This window comes from Netta rufina (genome assembly GCF_964035555.1).
Source record: "Netta rufina genome assembly, chromosome: 12".
Lineage (NCBI taxonomy): Eukaryota > Metazoa > Chordata > Aves > Anseriformes > Anatidae > Netta > Netta rufina.
This window is the reverse complement of record NC_140135.1, coordinates 8,255,991-8,276,512: the sequence shown is the minus strand read 5'-3', so window position 1 is coordinate 8,276,512 and position 20,522 is coordinate 8,255,991. Positions and strand designations below refer to the sequence as shown.

The window sequence follows — 20,522 nt, the reverse complement described above, 5'->3', positions numbered from 1 at the left end:
CAAAACCTAGCTCAGACCACAGGTCACTGGGCAGCCCCTTTACACGCTTCTACTTTTTCCCTTGACGGGCTACGCTGGTTTTGCAAAACTGACCTGTTTCCACAACCTGCAAAATGCTACACTAAGCCCACAGAGATATCCAACCCCATAACATTAGCAGTGGGGTTACTTCAGAAATAAATCCAGATAGGGCATAAAAGACTTATACAGTCCTTCTCTGCTACTGTGTGCTTTTTGCATGGCTAAATTGAGGTCTTCAGAGTAAATCTGTGTTTCCTTTTGTGCTAAAATTAATAATTAAAGAACCAGGGATAATCACACAATGCTGGTTTTAACACAGCCATTCAAGAGAAGGTGGCCCATATTTTTAAAGTTCTCTTCACGAATATCAGAGAGGCAGCTTTTAAGGGAGGGTTTCAAATTAGCATGCCATACAGCCAACAATACAGAGCAGGACCAAAGTAGGACCTAACTTTTTTTGACATCACTAACTTGAAGTGTATAGTCAGGCAGTTTCACACTGTTCTCCTTTTCAGGGGAGCTCTGATAAAAAAAAAAAAAAAAAAAAAAAAAGCACCTTCCATGTCTAAATAAAACTATCTGTCAACATGTGATTGTTATCACCATATCTTTACCCCCTCAAGTGCATTCTTTGTGAAAACCTTTAACTGTCTTTCCGTTCAACTGGGCTTTGAGATCCACAGCTGAAAGAGGTGGTAGAATTTATGTCGACTATTGGAGTCAGTAAATTTACACTGCAACAGCAATTCCATTTTAGGCACAAATATTCTTGTCAAATCAATACTTAAGAGTTTGGCAAGTCATTTTCCAACTTAACAGAGCTTTCTGAGTTTGCCTTCATAGCCACTGATCTTCACAGTACCCCTGCCATTATAAAATATACAAGAGAAGGAGGGGAGAGAGGACAGGGAAAATCATTGGGTGGCAGGCTACAGCCCTCTACATGGCAGGTCAACATGCCACTTCATCACTATTTCCAGGTTTTGCTCTGAATAACAGGGCTAACATTTGGAACCACCTCAGATTCTCTCTTTCTTCATGAATCCTGTGCAGTAGACAATTACACCCATGTGTGACTGGATCTTAGAGGCCTTCTCAAGGACTCTTGTGAACTCCAGTGCAAAATGCTCTTTAGAGAGCACTACTGACCCCAAAGTAGTCACGAGATATAATTATATGGAGACGCAACCAGTAAATTAAATGGACCAGGAACCGTCAGATGAACTGAGAAACTAGGTAAGGCTCGTGGCGTACGGATTAGATACTCCAGAAAGCAGAGGCCTAGATGTTTCTTGGACTCCTTGGTCACAGCAGCATTTGGGTTGTGTGCCATGAATCGGTGTCAGTCAGTATCCAAAGACCTCAGCTCTTAAACACCATTAAGGACCTGGGCTTTGGCAAAGAGATTTTCCAAATGGCCCAACTGCTATCACCAACTAAGCTTTCTCACAGCTTTTGTGGTACTGGTACTTCAGGTGGATCTGCCTCATACTCTGCTGCCAAAAATCAGAAGAGGACCTTACTAGCTGCAACTCCTTTTATTTTGTTTTTTGCCACGTTACCTCTTTCTCCTTTTTTCTTCCTGGTCCTATCCAGGTGGTCTTTCAGCATGATGCGCACTTGCCGTTCATTCTGCATGTCTCGGATAAAGGAGTGCTTAAGCAAGGTTTCGGTGGATGGACGATGCAAATAATTTTTTACAAGGCAGCTTTCAACAAAGTTAAGGAATTTTTTTGACCTGAAAAACACAGAATAGCAGGGTTAAATAATAAGCTTTTTCAGTATTGAATTTTAAATTCAGTACTGAATTTACATCAGTATCAACAAAACCACTATCTGGCCAACACAGCTTAAAAAAAAATAATTACTTATCCTTTTGGTATGGAGAGGATTTTCTTTATAAACTTCATTTATATGACAAATCCTCTGTAAGCCACAAGGACTGACCCAACATTCATGCAATCTTCTGACAAACCAACCCAACAGCCTATCTAAACTGAAATTGCAGCCACCCATGCCCCAATCTTTAGTGACTGGGATGACTGCTGCTGCTTAGCCAGAGTTCAAAAGGAAGGTGCTGCTTCCCAGAAGTAAACTATATCTGCACCTGTGGCTTTCCCCAGCACTATAAACAGTGGAAGAAAGACCACAGATGTGGAGGAAAGACCTCACAAATCACTGCAGGATCTGACAAGATCATAGTCTCTGGACAAGAGAGCTCAAAATCCTCCTAAGCCCAATGCTGCAAAAATACAGTTTGCACGTATCTCCTTACCATTTTCTGGATTTCAGCTTTGGGGGCGGGTTCCGGGGGATGAGGAAGAGCGCTCTCATGGGGTGCATGTCACACAGGGCTGCAAAGGAGATCACACAGTTAAGGGCACACATCCCCACATCCCAATCACAGCTGACCACCACCACCCAGGCAGACCCCACTTGCTTCTCCCAGTTCTTCCAGCACAGCACCCACCACAGGACCTTACCATCAGTCAGTGACATTCAGGCTACAGACAAATGAAGTCTCAGAGTACAAAGAAAGCTTTCACGACAATACATTGGTATCGCCAGCTAAATGAGGTTTAGTTGAAAGAAACCTCAACAATGGCAACAATGATCGCAGCTTTCTTCATTTTTTTTTTTTTAAATATATATATAAGGCTTCAGAAGGACATTAAAAAACCTCCCATCTCTAATATACCAAATGGGTGTTTTTGCATAAACAGAAGTTAAATGTGTTTTTTTTTTTTTTTATGGTTCAGATAAATGATAAGCTAAGATACATCGCTCATGACATAAGACAAAAAAGTAGGATGAAGAAAACCTGATGCGAACCAGACAGCCCATAAACCGTGTCACTTGAGCAGAGAGTGATGGCTGAGCACATATTTCATCTATTCTGTGTTTTGGGAGCATGAGCACCGTTATTAGACAATCTGTAAGAAATCCTCCCCATGCATTCAGATGCTGGTTTCTCTCCAGCCCAATGTACTTCTGTTTAGTGTTACTGTTGTGGAAAGCTAAAACTACAAAGAACTTGGAAAAAAGTAAATACCATCATCTCTCCTATACCCCAAACATTTTGTCTGGAATTATGAACATGCCCCCATCCGTCACGGAGAAATATCGAGGGTCAGAGGTTTTCCTTCACACAACAGAGCTGCTCAATGACTACTGATAGGATCTATACGGAGGCTGCTTTCTCATGATATGCAGGTGTTCAGCAGTGATTCTCTTAAACTGAATAGATTTACAGTATTACAGAACTAGTAAAAGTGAGAAGGCTGTGGTCTGGCGAAGCCTTTACTGCCTTCTATTTCTTTCTTTGCCTGTAGCTGCCCACCATCGGTTCTCACATCTGGGTTGTCTTTTTGTCTTTTTCTTTTGTATTTTCAATAGCTTGTGGTACAGTGGGGATGGCAGGCAGAAGTCTGGTTTCTAGCTATGGGTCCCAGAGTCTGTTGCAGCACAAGTAAAAAAAAAAAAAAAAAAAAAAAAAAAAAAAGAGCACAATGCAACAGAATATAATCCATTACAATGCCCTGCCAAAACTAGTGAAAACATAAAATACAAGTGGAATGAGGAATTAGCATGTGAAGCTGTAAAGGCTCTCTCCAAGGAGACTCCCTGCGGACTCACGTCTTGGGACTAAGCTTTAGCTAGGCGGGAGCACTGTGCCTGAAAGTGCTCCCGAGCTCCAGCTGGCTCCTGAGTGCTGCTAAAAACCAAGTCTGACAGGAAAACAGCCAAGAGTGTTTTTAAAATACAGCCTACGTGCTCTCAAGCTCAGGCCAGAGTATAATCTAGTTCATCTCCTGTGCTCTCCGCAGTCACCAGAAACACCCTCACACCACAGCTGCTCCATGGGTGCAGGGGTGAAACAAGGGGTCCTCCCTGGAAACCGAAGATGGACGAGGTCCTTGCATCCACCCTGCAGCTGCCATTTCCTACCTGATGGCTATGAGACACTGACCAGTGGAGTGAGGGGGATAGTCAGGGTCAGTGAGGGTCTCCCTGCGCACTCCTGCTGCATGGGGTCATGGACTGAAGCCACGGTATGAGCTAATAAAGTATTCACCCCAAAACCCGGGAGAAATCAGGTCAGGCCCTGAGTAAAAAACCTTTAAGCCTAGCTTCATCCACTGACATTTTTTTTCTCCAATAGTGACCTAAAACCAAAACCACTCATCAAATATTTCCGCTAACATGTCCATCGCTTCTGCTTAGCTGTATCCACAGGCAGTGATCAAAGTAATGCTAATAAAAGCTCCATGAAAAATGTTGTTTCCCTAGCATGTGAAGGCAAGGAATGAAACCAGGGACTTAGGGAAGCCAAATGAGAAAAAAATCACAGATTATTTGTAAAAATTCACCCAAAACCATGAGTTATCTTAACACAGAACATACTCACAAAGCACAGAGCCCCTTTTCCCCATACCAAATCACTTACGAGGAGCTCCTTCAGCCATTTCAATTGCAGTGATTCCCAGAGACCAGAGGTCACTCTGCAGGGAAAAAAAAAAAAAACACACATTGCACATTGCAACTTGAAGCTTTTTTTTTTTTTTTTTTCCTTTTGTTATGTTTTTTACAGTTCCCCTAGAATTCTCTCAGACCAGGTCACGTTAACGCAACTGTGACACACCTTCTGCTCCCTCCCGCTCCCTCCTGAGCTTTTAGGAAACGTGCTAATAGCCAGAAGCTTCCTATTTCCCGTGCAGCTCTGAGTAGCTGATTCATCATTTATGCAGCCAGCCCCAAAATGCAAACCTTTTGCATTCAAAAAATAAACTAAACTAAAGAGCCAGAATACATCAGGCACCATTTAGATATGTATTTTAAGTCTCTAAGCTGTTGTCACGAGGCAGTGAGACACAACAGCGCCAAAAAAATCTTGGTCTTAATGCTTGTATCAATAGTCATTGCTGAGTTTCTACACTGATAGAACAAAAATTATAGCCAGGCCCTGGGGTCTGACTTTTTCTGTCTACAAAGTCTCCAGTCACATGTTTTTGGGCACACAAAAGGAGGTTTAGTCACAGTCAGATTTATGCTGTAGTGTATGTTCAGCTCAGTTAACTTAGACTGGAGTTTTCTTTGTCAGCTTATCTGGATGCTAAAGGCCAGGTTTTGAGCATGGAAGGTAAACTGGGAACACAACCAGAGCCTCTAAAAACTTCTCAGGCTTCCACCTGATTGATCATGTACGTTATTTTACTTTTTTTTTTTTTGTGTGTGTGTGTCTAAATGTAGTCAGATGAAAGGCATGTGATGAAATAAATTTGCAGAGGGATCTCTCAAATTATCTTTTAACAGGGAGAAAAGAAGACAAACCTTCAAAGATCAGATGCAATATGCCGTTAGGTGAAGAGCAGCTCAGACCCAGCCTGGCACCCTAACTAAATTTGCCTTTACCAACAGAGCCTTCTCAGTCCAGCTGCTCTGAGCTGCTTTGTGCAAACCAGTTTGTGTTATAACTTGTAGAAGCTTCTGAGAACAAAACCAGTGTGACCCTGATTTGTTATTAAATAAATGACTGAAAATTAGAAAAATCTTCTAGAGGCAGTATTGCAGGCTCTGGGGAGAATGGGAGAAACAACCAGGCTAAAAAAAAAAAGATTTGGTTTTGTGTTTCAAGGTGTCAGAAGCAACCAGGTGAAAGGGAAAATACCAGTGTCTGTAAAGGCCTGTGTGTTTATAGATGTATTTATGCATATATATTTTCACTCATTTGTTATCATTTCTGTCAAATTTTCAACAGAGCTGGACCAGCAAGAAGTTACAGACGCCACACAATGGGTTCCTTTTACTTTCCCCATCAGGTCAGCCACAAATCTCTGTAGAAAAGACCAGCCTTATGCCGCCTTCTGAGTCATAGCACTGTCTGTGTAATGCTTCCAAACCCCTCCACTGACCAGTTTTGAATAACCATCTGCATAAACTATTCCAAGACAGACACAAAGGCAAGCAGATGAACCTTGTTTGTTATTGAAGGCAAGGGAACCTCAAGAAGTAGGGTGTGTGTTCCTAACGCTTATATGTTCTGAAAACAAAATCAACGAAGACAAGAGATTCATTTATTGAGGTTTCACGATGAGATTCACATGGTATGAAAACTAAAATCCAAGAACATTCTTTGGTCATGACTGCCACTCACACAATGCGATTTCACACTGCCAGTGCAGCACAGAAGAAGATCTCAACAAGGAAGAATCATAGCCTCTGAATCAGAAGAAAATGGAGGTAATAACAGGCTCTTCTAATAGAATTTCTGAAGCCACAGTTAGAATGAGAGGTGCAAAGTGGCAACCAGGAGAACAGATGGAGCAAGACAGTGACCAGAGGCAAGGGTTGCTGAGAAAGTCTTTCCTGGAAAACATTGTGCAGGGCAAGTGTAGACAGGCAAACAACAACACTGCCGGAAACAGGCCGGAGGACAAAGGATAAGATTCCTAAGTCTCTTCAGAACAGCATTGGTACATTATAATAGCTGGAAGGAGAACCAGAAAAAGTGTTTGATAGCTGTTGCTGGTATCCAAAACACACAGCATGCAGCTCATCTCAAAAAATAAAACAAATTTTTGTGTCTTTGGCATCAATGAAGAAGATATCAGTATGTGCTTGTACAGGAGCAAAAATGATGGCAGGGACCAGGTAAACTGGTGCATATAACAAGAACAGGTAAGGCCCATGTATTCATTCAGCCTTTTCTGCTTGAGATTGGTTGTGAAGAATCAGCTAGGATGAGCGCTGCCAGTGGGTGAGGAGAGGTGACAATTCCCACTTGCTCAGTGCTGGCAAGGCTGTATCTCGAGGGCTGTGACCAAGTCTGCCATCCCCAGTATGAGGCGCAGTGGGGTAGGTGCAGCAGCGGGCCACAAAGATTATTAAGGGCTTGGAGCTGGGAGGCTCCAGGCTGAGAGGTAAAGAGAAGAGCAATACCTTGCCATATTACCATTACAACCAACACACTGTTTCTCAAGACTTTCTTTCAAATTTACCTCTTCCTTTCTTTCCCATCCTGACCTGCAACCTCCATATATCAGTATTTCACTGAACAGAATAGTTCATGAATGTGTATCTCTCATATGAACCATTCACAAAAAATACTCATAGTGAAATTCCACTCTTAAAAAATTAGCTACCACCCACATACTGCAAATACTTCTACTTGTACAGTTTTAATATTATTGTGGTTTAAAAGAAGGGATGTTTGAAATTTTCATATGCAGAACTTGAGTGTTTTGCTACCTTAGGCAGAGTTATAACACTTACTCTGTAATCATATGTAGAGTCTGGGTTCTCCTCACAAGCAATGACCTCAGGCGCCATCCAATACGGTGTTCCAATAAACGTGTTTCTTCTCCCAATAGTTCTATCCAGTTGGGCGCTTACACCGAAATCCACTAAAAAGCCAAGTGGGGTAAAGAAATTAATGAATGGTTGCATCCATGTGGCAGAGTTTTTGCTTAATTGCTTCCATATTGTTTAGATACCAAACTTTTGGGCTACAGTATGCACCAAATCTGAGTTTTCAGTGTATCTTGTCCAATAATTGAAATTAAACTGCCTCTTGCTCTTTTTGAAAGAATGATCCAATAAACTGCATGCTAAATCTGGCAGGCAGGCTACAACAGACATGGACTGGTCTATGAAGACAGTACAGAATAACTGATGTTTAATTTATATGATACACTGAGTAGAACCTGAGATCTTTAGTATTAAAAAAGAAAAATAGTACCTATGGACAAGGAAAATTTGGATGTGCCTAATAAGGCCACTTCTGAAAGCTGGAAATCATAATTAAAAAAAAATCACCAAATAATAACATCATAATAAAAAATAATAAAATCATAACCTATCCACCATCATAATCACTTTGTATTGAACCATTTTAAATAACTCCTTCCCTGCATTCAAAAACAGCTTACAACAGGCTGAAGAGTATATGGGTTTATTCTGATCTTAGCCTCATTATAATTGGAAAGCTGTAGAGTTGCATGGTGCTCTTTGTGCTGAAAGGACGTTACTTTCATCGAGGCTGTATAGGAAAATGGTTTGGCTCAGATATGAAGAAATGCCTATACAACCAATAATTGTGTGACCATATTTTTCATTAAATGAACTGCTCAGATGCACTAATTGGAACCACCAGGCACAGCACCTGAGTGTTATTCACAGAGAAGACAAGAAAAGAGGGAAAAGAAAGGACTGGAAAGAAACAGCCCTGCTAATACCATCAAGGAGCAGATTTTCTCACCCATGTTTCCTCACTGCAGACCATCTGCATACCGTGGTCATTTATACGACTATTGCTTAACATCCCTGTTTAGCAAGCCATCTTCAACAGGAAGTTGGACCTGACTTTTGGGATCATCGTGCCTTCTGTGCAATTGATGGGAAATGAGAACAGAATTTTTACAAATAATGCTTACGCTGAAGTGGAATGAAACGGGACTGAGGACCTCTTGGTTTTCCAGCTTCTCTGCTTTAAGAGCTAAATCTCTCTGGAAACACTTTTATTTATTTAGTTAGTTTTTAATGCTTATTTTGACTTGCTCCAGCCAAGCATCCTACCCCATATCCATAGGCTATGTATATTCTTCTTCTCCAACTCTACAGTTATTTCTTTCAGATGAGGAAACGAGATGGAGAATAAAGGACCATCCCCAAAAAAAGAAGTGTCCTCCTTGAGCCTGCTCCTTTAAATTAATGCCATGCATCCTCTCTGATGCCTTCCAAAAACGTGAAAGACATCCCCTCTTCCAGAAAGATAATGTAGTTGAATTTAGTCTTAGGAAGTTAGAAGTTGTCAGCATTGATACGTCACAGCTAGAAAAGGAAATGAGTAAACTCTCAGACGTTCTTGGGAGATGACAATTAGTAAGAGCTAATCCTCAGTAGCAGCCCTCACACGAGTAATTTCACCTATCATCAGACATATGAAAATCTCTAAGATCACTTCCCATAGATAAATAGAGTAGCATAATGTAGTCTCCAAATTTTTATTTTTATTTTTTTGGAATGTTTTGTACACCAGGAATCTGCTGTGAAGGCCTGGTGGTGCTGTGACTTACTACACAGGTTTTGTGTTGACTGCCCAGAAGTAGCTGTATTTTTCCTACAGGCTGTGAGTGACATTCTTGCAGAATACATCCCATTTTTCTCTCTTTCTATACGACAGGCACCTTATATACACAAGCATTAAATATATCCTTTAAAGTCTTTCCAAGGTAAGATAGAAATTGTAAATTTTTTACAAACAGGTTTCTAGCACTCATTTAAGGAAACTTTTAAGGAAACTTACCCAGTTTTACTTCTGCATTTTCTGTGAGAAGAACATTCTGCCCTTTAATATCTCGATGGATGACATGATGAGCATGAAGATGTGCCAAGCCCTAAAAATAAAAAGGCGAGACTTCCCTTATTCTCATCATGAGCTTGGCATTGTTGCCTTTATACACTATTATCTTCTCAGAATTCATTCATGGGCAAAGCCCTTTACATGAGATTAATAACATGAAGACCCCAGTTCTGGCAAGGAGAGAAGACAGCAAGCAGAAGGCCTGACAGTAGTGGAGCCTCTCTGAAGTCAAGTGTGAAGGGAAAAGTACCAACATTTTCCTACTTCTATCTTAGAATCAAGGGACGTCTCTTTGTATCACTCATTAAAAGCAAACAAAAGAGGTGAGAAGCAGTGCAGAATGCTCTCTGTGATGTACAGAGACAGCAGCTGGCTGGCCACAGTGGGTTACTCTGCATTCAGCAAAACAGCAAAACTCTGTATTCAATAATAAATGGGCCACATACAGCTCAAAATACCATCTCAGATCATTTTTGAATGTGGCACACATTGTTTTCATTCAGCTAGTATTCGCAAATTTCTGGCTTCTCCTTCCTTCCCAAGCTGTCTGTGTAACATTACGATAGCACAGACAGAATGGAACACACCAAAATAATATGTTGTAGTAAGCCAAGGGGTACTTCACTCCAAATGTTTAGCCTCTACAATATAATATTCACGACTTCAAACAGAGCTTCCTCCCAGCCCCTAAAGTTTCCAGAAGGAAGCATTTTCAATCCAGATGCAACAAGTTATTCCCTGTTTTCAAATGAAGATCGTTCAATCCAATTGCTTGTTTTATGCAAGCATGCTGCTATTGCTTTCAGCTGCAAGAGCGTAAACCAAAGGTTTTAACACTAACTGCTTTAGGAGAGGCTTTATAGCCACCCAGACACAACAACAGCAACCTAACCAGACCACTGGGATTTTTTCCCACAGAAGAGCTCTCCCCACAACCTCCAGCTATAGTTATTACAACACACAGTCTAATGCCAAATCCAGGTGAGATGGCTGATGTTCTCCACTGAGCATGTTTCCCAATTCTGCTGTTCCTGAAGCAAAGATTTACCCCTGTTCAAGCATTACTTTGGCATGCTATTTGAATTTTGGCTCCCAGAATTTGCATCTAGTGTACTGTTATTTAGAGAAGAAGTAAGACTCCATCGCAAGGAAGATGGATCAGTAGCTCTGTAATGGGTTTTGAATTTAGATTGACAGCTTCCAACATTTTATTTATTTATTTATTGCCAGGATAGTTCATTAGATCACATTTAGGAACTGTTTTATTCTCTACACTTTCCAGGAACAAAAAATAGCCCTAAGCTGACACAGAATGAAATATAGTTGCAAGAATTATCTCTGGGAGTACCGCCCCAGAAAGGCCACCTTTAAGATTCTGGAATGCTATCTAGCCAACACTGCTTTTAATAGTGTGGAAAAAAGGCCCCTGAGTGTGTGCAGGTAAAGGACTTAGGAGCAGAAAGACTTTGCACAGCATGACCAGCCAAAGCAATGAGCAGTAAGATCTCAAGATGTGGAAGAAGATGGCTATTTGCCACAGAAAACCATAACCCATGTGTTCGTACAGAAAATGGGATTGATGAGAGTACTGTGGGCTGATGAACATCTTGACTCTTGTGAACCAGAGCCCACAAGCCCCACGGATCAGAACCTTAAAATAGCAGTGGTCGTTATTGTCCTACATGAGTGAGCAAAGGCTGGGAAAGGCCAACAAAGCTCTGGTGGCACAACTCACCCTGAGAACCTCTCTGCAGATGTACGCTATCCAGTCTTCCTTAAAGCAGTTCCCTTTTGTCTTCTTCACCAGATCAGTGACAGAGCCAGCACCACAGTACTCCATCACCAGCTGCAGAGAGACAAACGCAATGCACCCTTACCACAGCACTGGCAGGGCACAAGTACAGGTACCATTAAGACACCCACTGCCCCCACCATCAAGGTATAGTGAATTACATGCCACCTTCCTGGGTGCCAAATGATGCAGAATCTCATTTCCTGAACAGTGCACACTACTGAATGAATGAATGAATGAATGAATGAATATAAAGTAAATAACTTAGGAGTGCTCCTCTCTTATTATGGGTTACAGGGAATTCTTTTCATTCTAGAAACATAAATCAGAAACAAAGAATAAAAAGAGCACTGAGAAACGTGGGAGTTTTTTCAGAATTTAAAATTTCTCATTTTGCTGCAGATCTCCAAAAATCTTGCAGAAAAAAAATAAATGTGGAGGCTTCATTTTTCTTTGCTTCATTGCCAATTCCACTTTTTGCTTTTTTATTTTTCAACTGGTAAAATGTGTAGAAAGTGACAAGAAAAAGGAGGGGAAATGAGAGTACAAGCTCTCTTTCACCCTTATTAAAAAAGACAGAAACATTTAATTTGGGGGAAAAAAGCTCTAACAACAAACACGACCAACAACCCAAGACACAATTATCGTAACAAACTTTATACTCATCCTCAAAGGAAATCAGAGGGGAGGATGGAAGATGTGTAGGGAGGAGGGATGTTCCTTTTTTGTAAATTACCTCTCCGGACAACAGCTTCGGAGTTTCACCAAGACAGGGTCCAGGCCAAGTATCCTGGAGCTCTAAAGGAAGGAGCTGGGAGTGTGATGGACACAAGGAACACTAAACACTTACCCAGAGCTGATCATCTTGGCCCGCAGGGCTTTTCTTTACAAATGCACCATAATACGTCGCAATATTCCGATGATGGGAATATTTTTTTAGCATATTTATCTCCAGCTTGATTTCCTCTTCTTCATTCTGCAGCAGAAGAGAGCAGAAGGCTCTTTAGGAAACCAGAGATGAGCTCTGGGGTACTCAGAGCAGGTGTGCAACCTGGATCCATCCTCAGAGGCTTTCCAGACCCACCTGGAAACGGCCCTGAGCACCCTGGTGGGATCCCAAGGCTGGCCCTGCTTAGAGAATTTCTGAGGCCCCCTCCAACCCACGTCATTCTGTGAGCCTGAGAGTGCAATCGAAGGCTCTAAAACCAAGGACTGAATCGCCCTGATCCTTTGGCCTAAAACAACCAAATGCTAAGGTTTGGGCTAAAGAATCCAAAAACATCCCCCTGTGGGTAAAACAAACTCCTATCACCTCCTCATGGGGCTCAGGCAGGACCAACAGCTCCCCTGCTTGCGGTTCTGCAGGCAGTAACGTAGTCTGGAGCAATTAACTGGATTTAAAATGAAATAAAAACGTTCCTAACACCCCATTACTCAAACACTTGGGACAGCACCATGCACACCGCAGCCAATTCGGCTTCCCCATCCCGTGGAAGTCCTGCCGAGAGGAAACCAGAGCCGACAGCCCGAGCAGGGGCAGGGAAGCTCCATCTTTCATCTTCCAGCTGTGCTCCCAGCCCATTTGCCACCCGAAGAGGTCTTTTCAGACCTAGCCTGTTTGTTCTCTTGCCACCAAAAGAACCGGTGCACCACCCCCAGAGAAATGCCCGCAGGTTTTGCTGTCTCGTTTGCTTTAAGAGGAGACACGTAGTGCTGCAAGGTAGCTGTGCACCAGTGAAAAGGGGAAGGACAATGCTGGAAATTAGTTTACCTTGCTGCAGAACGTCCCCGTCAGCACTCGGTAGCTGAAGGGGAAAAAAGGAAGCACGCAAGAATAGCTCAGACCCACAGGACATTTTTCTGCCCTTTTTCACTATTTTCCAGTAGCTTTGCCATCGAAGCATTCCTTCAGCCTTCACAGCAAACTGCTTGCAAAACCAGCTGCCCTGTCCTTTCTACCTGTACCAAAACATGAAACCCTGGCAGGCTGAAGCCAAATTCCCTCAAACTCTCATTTATATGATATGCCTTATTAAATCCGACCCCCAAAAAAGCGTTACCAACAGAAGTGGCCAAGAACTTCCCCAGTAACTTCAATCCACAGGAGACATGCTGCCAGACCAAAGCTTATTTGTCTTAAGCTGTAGGAAAAAGGAATGTAAAATAACTTCTCGTGAAGCAAGAGCAGCTATTTCAGGTTTCAGAACAGCCCCTCTGTTGAACACAGGCTCTCAAGCTGCACGCACTACTACAGGTATTTCATTTGTCTTATGTTTGCAATTAGGGGGAAGGGAGGACCCTTAACTTGGCTTGACAGGTCCCTGGATGTCATACGGCTTCGGGAGGGAAAGGAGGAGCCCCGTGTAGCATCTGGAGTCTGAGAGAAATCGAAGCTGCGTCCCAGACAGCGTGCAGGAAATCCTCCAGGAGCAAGGTCGCATTCTTCTCTGCACGTGGCCAGGGCAAGATGAAAGGGAGCTGAGAGCTCGTGCTGATGCCTTCTGGAGGGGAAACGAGGCTCTGCTCCCTCTGGGACTCCTGGCAGTGCGTGTGAAAGGGTGGGAACGAGCAGGTGAGAGGAAGGGAGGTGAGGAAGGGAATAACAACGCTGGAGTCGCCATCCTGGACCTGGCTGTGTTTGTCTGGTTTAACTCCGTCCATCTGCCTGAACTTTGCACTGGCGGAGCCCGGCTGCACGGCTTCCCTGCTTGCACAGAGTTCCTCCTGGGGAGCTGGCAGACCTCAGCCGCTTCCTCACAGCTCGTGCCTCTTCCTCCTTCACCTAATTAACCATGCTGGCACAGCTCTTGCCTGAGTATTTCTCCAGGATCTTGCCCGGGTGCTTTCAAAATAACAACAGTAAGCGTGTGTGTGCCTGCTGGTGAGCACAGCTGGAACACCACGTAGGCCCTGCCACACTCGCTGGCAAGAGCAAAGAGTCATACACGTGTGCAATGCTCCTTTCCCATCACCATTAAGACAATCCTTGCCTTACCTCGTGTCCTCACTTATTTACCCCGTGGGCTGGGACCTCCCTGCACTGCCCTCTTCTTCCCCTGCCCACCCATGCCCCCAGAGGCAGCTACCACTGCTTGGGTACAGGATGAGCATGGTGAGCTTCCCTACAGAGCCCTGCTGCTGCTGAGCACAAACCCTTGGAGCTAAATTTTCTTGTCCTCCAAAGGCAGATGTGACTTCAAACTAGACCAGGCTGTAAGGTGCCAGCAGGTGGGCATTTCACAGGCACAAAGTACTCCATCCGTCCTCCTGTATCTTGAGTGACCTTTGAAAGAACTGCTCTGTTTCAGACGGAGAAACCAAAGCAGAAGAGGAAGCATGAACAGTTCTGCCCCACGGCCCATGCCTGAGGCTCAGCTGGGAACTGAACCTGCACTTGCCAAGCCTCAGCTCCACGCATCCTGTGAGAAAGGAGCATGGAGACACCCTCAACACTTCTGTGGGTGTAGGAGCTCAGGATTTCCACTTTCCACCACCCCTCTGTTAATGTTGCCTTCAGCCACATCTCCCAGGGGCCTGGAAAGCTGCTCACAAATCATGCTGCTCAGGAGAAGGAAGCTCACAGATGTGCAGGTGCAAAAAGCTGTTTGCTTTCACAAACCAGTGCGGTTCTGGGTACAGATGGCTGCATGCACAAAGATGACAGGTTCATGATCAAAGGCTATTTTTGAAGACGTGGGCTTATCCGCAGTGACATTAGGAAGCAAAGAACTAGAAAGCACACGCCTCTGACCTCAAACAGAAACAAGATCACCAGCTGATAAGTGCTCCACCTAAAGAGCCCTCAGTACCGAGGCATAACCAATGATGAGTTTCTCCTTTCAGTGTTATTTCGCTACCTGAAAAGCCTGAAAGCAACAACAAACAGGGAACGGCCTGCTGCAGAAGAGCTCCCTGATCACCTGCACTGATACCGAAGAGGCGAGCAGCAAGGATCCGACCTCTCTGCGAGCTTTTTGTGTGCTTGGCACCACCACGCAGGAAGCACAGCCTGCGCGGAGAGGCCCCGTGAGCGCACGTTGCCATCAGCTCCACTTCAACAATTTCAAAGGGCTCCCCCCGCTCTCCCCCTTAACGTGACACTGCAGCACTTCCTGACAGATGTCCAGAGGATCCCGCAGTGACCACAGCATCCTGCTGCTGCTCTTCAGAAAGCAGCCCAGGGCTGCAGCTCGCAGCGGCGCAGGGCAGATTTGCTCAGCTCCTGGTGTGCCTCAGATCTCGGAGCTGAGCAATCACAGCTGGAGCTGGTCAGGAGCTTGCTGATGAAACGATTTCTTGCTGGAAAAAAAAAACACGTAGATTTGGTGAAACAGTCCTTTGGCAGAAATGTATTAGTTGGGATGAAGCGTTAGCTGGAAGACTTCTTAGGTTGGACTTTGTAGTGAAAACAGGATGCTGGGGGCGTGCAGCGCACTGCAGTGTCCAGGAGGCAAGCAAGTAGCTCAGTACCCCTATATATGAGGTATCCTCGTCCAAAACTTTCTCTCCCACGTCAGACAATGCCGACCTTATTACTGAGCAGCACTGTGGGCTAGTGACCCAGCCACCACCGACCTACCCTGGCATGGGGCTCCGTCAGACTCGGTCCCTGCCACGGAGTGAGATTTCTCCTGGAGCGCCTCCGAGCAGGCATCCAAATCACGAGGCCGTGCCAGGCATTCCGCTCTTCTCCACTTTTTTGGACACAGGTGAAGGAAAAAAAGACTGCATTTGCCCTGGTTTCTTCTTCTTCTTCTTCTTCTTTTTTTCTCTTTTAAAAACATCTTCCTGTTTTCTACCACATGAAGTTTTCTCTCCCTAAGAAAAGCACTCCCTGTGCAGCACTGATCAGATCCAATAACCACCCCAAGATGAAGATGACCACAGGGGCTGGGAGCCTCCCATCTCACTTGAGCAGGTTTGCTGTGACAGCTTCCATTTCTCACAAGCCAAACTCCCTGTGAGATGTTGCTCTCAGGTGCAATTTATATGCAGGACGTTGAAGATGGAGATTTCAATATTTTAAAGACTTTATTTAATGCCTCAAGCCAGCTTTTCAAGCCCAAAGGAACAGAAAATAACAAGCTTGAGCAGACTGACAACGCGGGAGAAGTACCGAATCCTTGGCAGGCTGAATTTATCACACTAAATTTCTGGAGATTGAAAGGCTAATGCTGTGAGAGGCTTCAGTACCCACACGCTGTGAAGGTTTTTGCTATTTAACAGGCAGAGGGCTGAGGTTCAGAGATGCCCTGGGCACATCCAGCAGCAGCCTCAGCCTTACCCAGCTCCGACCTCGTGCAGCAGCAGCCGTGTAGATGAAGCAGAGGACTGGATCTGGTCTCCCAGCCTGTGCCTCAGCAGCAGGAACGCAGCCAGCCCATGTTCCAGAAGTGGAAGTAACAGCAGAAAGCTCACCCCGCACCGAGGTCAGAGAGCAGGAACGCTCACGTCCAGCTACAATGGATTTACTCAGAGCTTGGGGAAGAGCACCAGGGAAACCCCCCAGGTGGCTGCAGCAGCACGCTCACTGTTAGACTGAAACCATCACGACTGCTTTCGCGTTAAGCGACTCAATGTGAAAACAGCACGACCTGTTATCGTTGCTGCTCAGCCCCTCGAGCGAGGGGACAGATTCCCCAGGATGGTGCTGGCTCTCCAGCCTGCAAAGCAGCAGCAAATGAGACCTGAGCAGCTGTGCTTTGTCCCCAGAACCATGCAAGTCTATCACTGGGGATTCCCGAGGCTGAAGCACAAGGCTGTCTTCCATCTAAATTTTGTTTCCAAGCAAGCAGACATTACTGGGTGCTGCATTTTGTTACTTACATACAAAGGAGACCGGGTTATATATAGCAAAAGGGAAGGAAATCTTTCCAAGGTTCCCTTCCTGCAGTTTTTGCTTCAATTGTTTCATCAAGGAAAGGACTGTCACTTGTGTTAACATGACAGCCCACAAGTGACATCTCTGGCCAGCCCTCAGGCACTGCTGGCAGGCCCAGCAAAGCATGAACACATTCTGTAGAGCAGCTTTGGATCACTTCTGAGTCCCAGACAGGATCTTTCCTGTAAATTCCTTTCTCAGAAAAGAGCACAGAGGTGCTCTGACCCCAGGAATCTGTCTGCAACTCAAACTTTACTTCTTCTCGCTCTCAAAATCCAGCAGCCTCATGTTTGGTCATTGCTATGTCTCTGAGGCAAAGCACACGATGACGGATGTAACTACAGAGCTATAAGCTAAAATTCCATCAATTTAACATAGCGCTGACTTCAATAACCTACCCTCCTCTATCTCTATCCATAGAGGAGAACAACACATAGACAAGAACAACACTTGGAATTCAACTACACGTGCTTATTTTACAAGGTAGCAGCCACAGCCAAACCAGGCTGTGCCATTCAGAGCAGTTGCTGCTCAGGGCTGGATTCCTACACTACCAGCAGAGACAGCTGGCCTGGACCCGTTCTACGTGACAGTGCCCACGGAGATGCTAACTCGCTCCATTGTCTTCCAAGACGAGCAGAAGACACAAAAATGCAGCCAAAGCTTGCTTGTGCTTGTCCAAAACGCTCCATGTAGCTGTACCACTGGCAGATTTGGTCCAGAGGACCTGTTTCTTATTTTAGGCTATGACTCACAACGTCCCAAGAAGGCTCTAACATTGTCTTGGTGTTTTATGCACCACATCCATGCTGCCAGAGCGAGAGGACAAGGAGCTGGCTGTCCGTGAGAACAGGCGCATCCGACCAAACCATGAGCTGTCCTTACACTCGAGGACACAGGCACATCCCAGCCCTTCTGGGGCTCAGGCTCATGCAGCCTCAAGGAGGCAAGCTGCTTTGCTACAGGCTGCTCTCCGAAACAAAAATCGATGCTTAGCTACTTTGTTGACACCCTGTTCCAGCACCGACACCACCTCGTAAATGTGAGCAGTGACAGTGCCAATTAAACCGGTCTCCTTCTCTCATCTGTCAAATAGCAATAAAAAAGTGCAACATTTGCATTTTTAACATGTTCCTGCTTGCTAGCTGTCAGGGTAGATACGCTGAGGAATGGCTGGCAAGGAGAGGATGAGCTGAAACAGAAGGGGCAGCACAGAGCTACAGGAAATCTTTTACTTGCTATCTCTGCGAACAGATAATCAACGTGAAACAAGCAGGAAGAGAGTTCTCTTCATTATTTCAGAGCATCAGAATATATAGACGTGTATTCCCTTATTGCTTTGTTGCCACTGGACAGGCACTGTTGAAAATCTGGTTGTATTAAGGCCTCTCAGTACTCTAAAAAACATAAACCACTGCTCAGCTACCATAATTTACACCTATGGATCATTTTATAAGCTACCCACATTCTCACAACCTGATTCTTTGTTTTCCCTTACACTTTGATAACAGCTTTTTATTATTTTTGGGTTACTCACCTCAGTGACATTCATCACTTTGATTGCTGCTAGCTGCCCAGTCTTAACATGGCGACCCTGTCAGGAAAACAGAACAGTGTCAATAAAACGTGCATGCAAACTATGTAAATGCTAGAAAATTATGGATTTAACTCATCTGTCAGAGCACAACGTGAAACAAGCTCATGGGTCTCCATCCATCTCCCATGGAAAACGCATAGCCCACGTGACAGATAACGGGTAATTTTAGACTAATGGGTTAGTTTTTCAAGACAAAGTTAGGAAAAAGGAGGCAACAGGGAATAAAGCTATTAAAAGAGCAAACCCAATGCTAACTGACAAACTATGGTTCAGAAGAATGCGTTTCAGAAAAGCAACCAGGAATCTCGCTGGAAAATTGCACAGCTTCTTGGCTCGGTTAGACCAAGTTGCTCTACAGATGTAAAGCACTGTGCTTTCTGACAATACCCAACACTAATCTCAAGGATTGTATCAAAAGATTTGTATGAACTGTGGGTTGGCTGCACTTCCTAACTCTTCCCTTCCATCAAAGCTTCAGAAATGGGTTTGAAGCTTTAAGACTGTAATTTTGTTCCTGAAATAGTAGTGCCTGAGAAGCTGGATATTGAAATAACTAACTGACATCAGTTAAGTACGCCATAGGAAATCGGGAAATCAAACCTGAAATGCTGTGGTTTGCAGACAAAATGATTTGCAGGTGCAATTTACACCTGCAAAATTAAAAGCTAGGTTGATGTCATTTTAAAACCCAGGTCCTATCGTACGAAATTGCAGCCGAGCGTTATTTCAACGACTAAGCAATTTCGCATCAAAGAAAAACGATGCCTCGTTCTCAGGCAATGTGTCACAGTCATGTTTTCTTTTACAGAAAACTAAATCCTGCTGAGATTTTGTGTATTTATAAGTGCCCTCCTTCCCTGGAAGCACCCCTGGGACCGCAAAGCTTTTTCTCATGAACTAGAGCACTCGGGTTCCTGTATGATCGCAGATGTGGGAGGAAGATGAAGCACCGTGCAGCACCACAGTGCTGTGCTCCGGCAGGACAGGGACATCAACATCCACCTCTCCCCCGGCTGGCCAGCTTCCCCAAGCAGCCACAGCCCTGCTGCTGGAGGGCATTGTTTGTGAAAGCTTCCAGGCATTGAATGGCTTGGCAATAGAGCAAGAGAGGGCCTTCCACGAGGCGCAGCGATGCCAGACAGGCTGGCACCCTGGTTTAACTCCAGCTCGCACCGCATGAAGCAGTGGAGTGACCCGCTAAGCTGGTGGGATGCCCTCAGCTGTTCTGCAGAGGGCAACATCGTGGATTTACTCTGATTTTCCTAATTACAGCAAAGCATGGGATATGTTTCTTTTCTTTAGTAAAAATTAAATCAGTAGCAGGCTAGCATCACACTCAGCACTGAATATTCAGAGGAGGGAAATGGGAAAGGCTTGGTGTTCAGTTTTGGTTTCAGTGTGAGACCTGGTGAGATTGTCCCTTTGCACAAAAGCCCTGTTGTTTTGCAGCCTCAGTTGTTCCTGCTGCACACAAACCTGCTGTTCTCACTCACTTTTGCCTTTATAAATGAGAATGCTGAATCCCAGAAAAAAAATGGTTTGGAAAATCAGCATTTATGGGAAAGAAAACAGCGTGCCCTTTTGTTTTGTGGGTCACGAGGCACCTCTGCATGGGATGCACCACTCGACCCTGCTCCCCCACTCCTACAGGAGCTCCCAGGTCAGCATCCCTGCTGAGGGCTGGGTGAGAGGAGCTCAGCCTGTGCAGAGGGCAGGATCGTGCCCTGCACCTTGTCTCAGGCACACATCTGCCTTGCACTCAATCTTCTTTCCCCAGGAAAAACCCATGGGCCCACATCCTGCTGTCCCTCTGCACGGGTTCACCTGAGATAAACAGCCACAGCCTTTACCTGGCCTCACAGCACATTAA

General features: G+C 44.7%; 1 protein-coding gene across 1 annotated transcript in view; it reads right to left on the bottom strand.

Annotated features, from left to right (window-relative positions):
* The window catches only part of NRK (Nik related kinase), a 92,130-nt gene that overhangs the window by 47,393 nt on the left and 24,215 nt on the right, over positions 1–20,522 (bottom strand). The window contains exons 3-10 of the mRNA XM_084293816.1: positions 18,593–18,649; positions 12,025–12,150; positions 11,118–11,228; positions 9,326–9,416; positions 7,294–7,424; positions 4,469–4,523; positions 2,297–2,375; positions 1,584–1,759 (exon numbers count right to left, since the gene is read on the bottom strand). Of these exons, the coding sequence (XP_084149942.1) occupies positions 1,584–1,759; positions 2,297–2,375; positions 4,469–4,523; positions 7,294–7,424; positions 9,326–9,416; positions 11,118–11,228; positions 12,025–12,150; positions 18,593–18,649 (826 nt within the window). The remainder of the gene's footprint in view (positions 1–1,583; positions 1,760–2,296; positions 2,376–4,468; positions 4,524–7,293; positions 7,425–9,325; positions 9,417–11,117; positions 11,229–12,024; positions 12,151–18,592; positions 18,650–20,522) is intronic.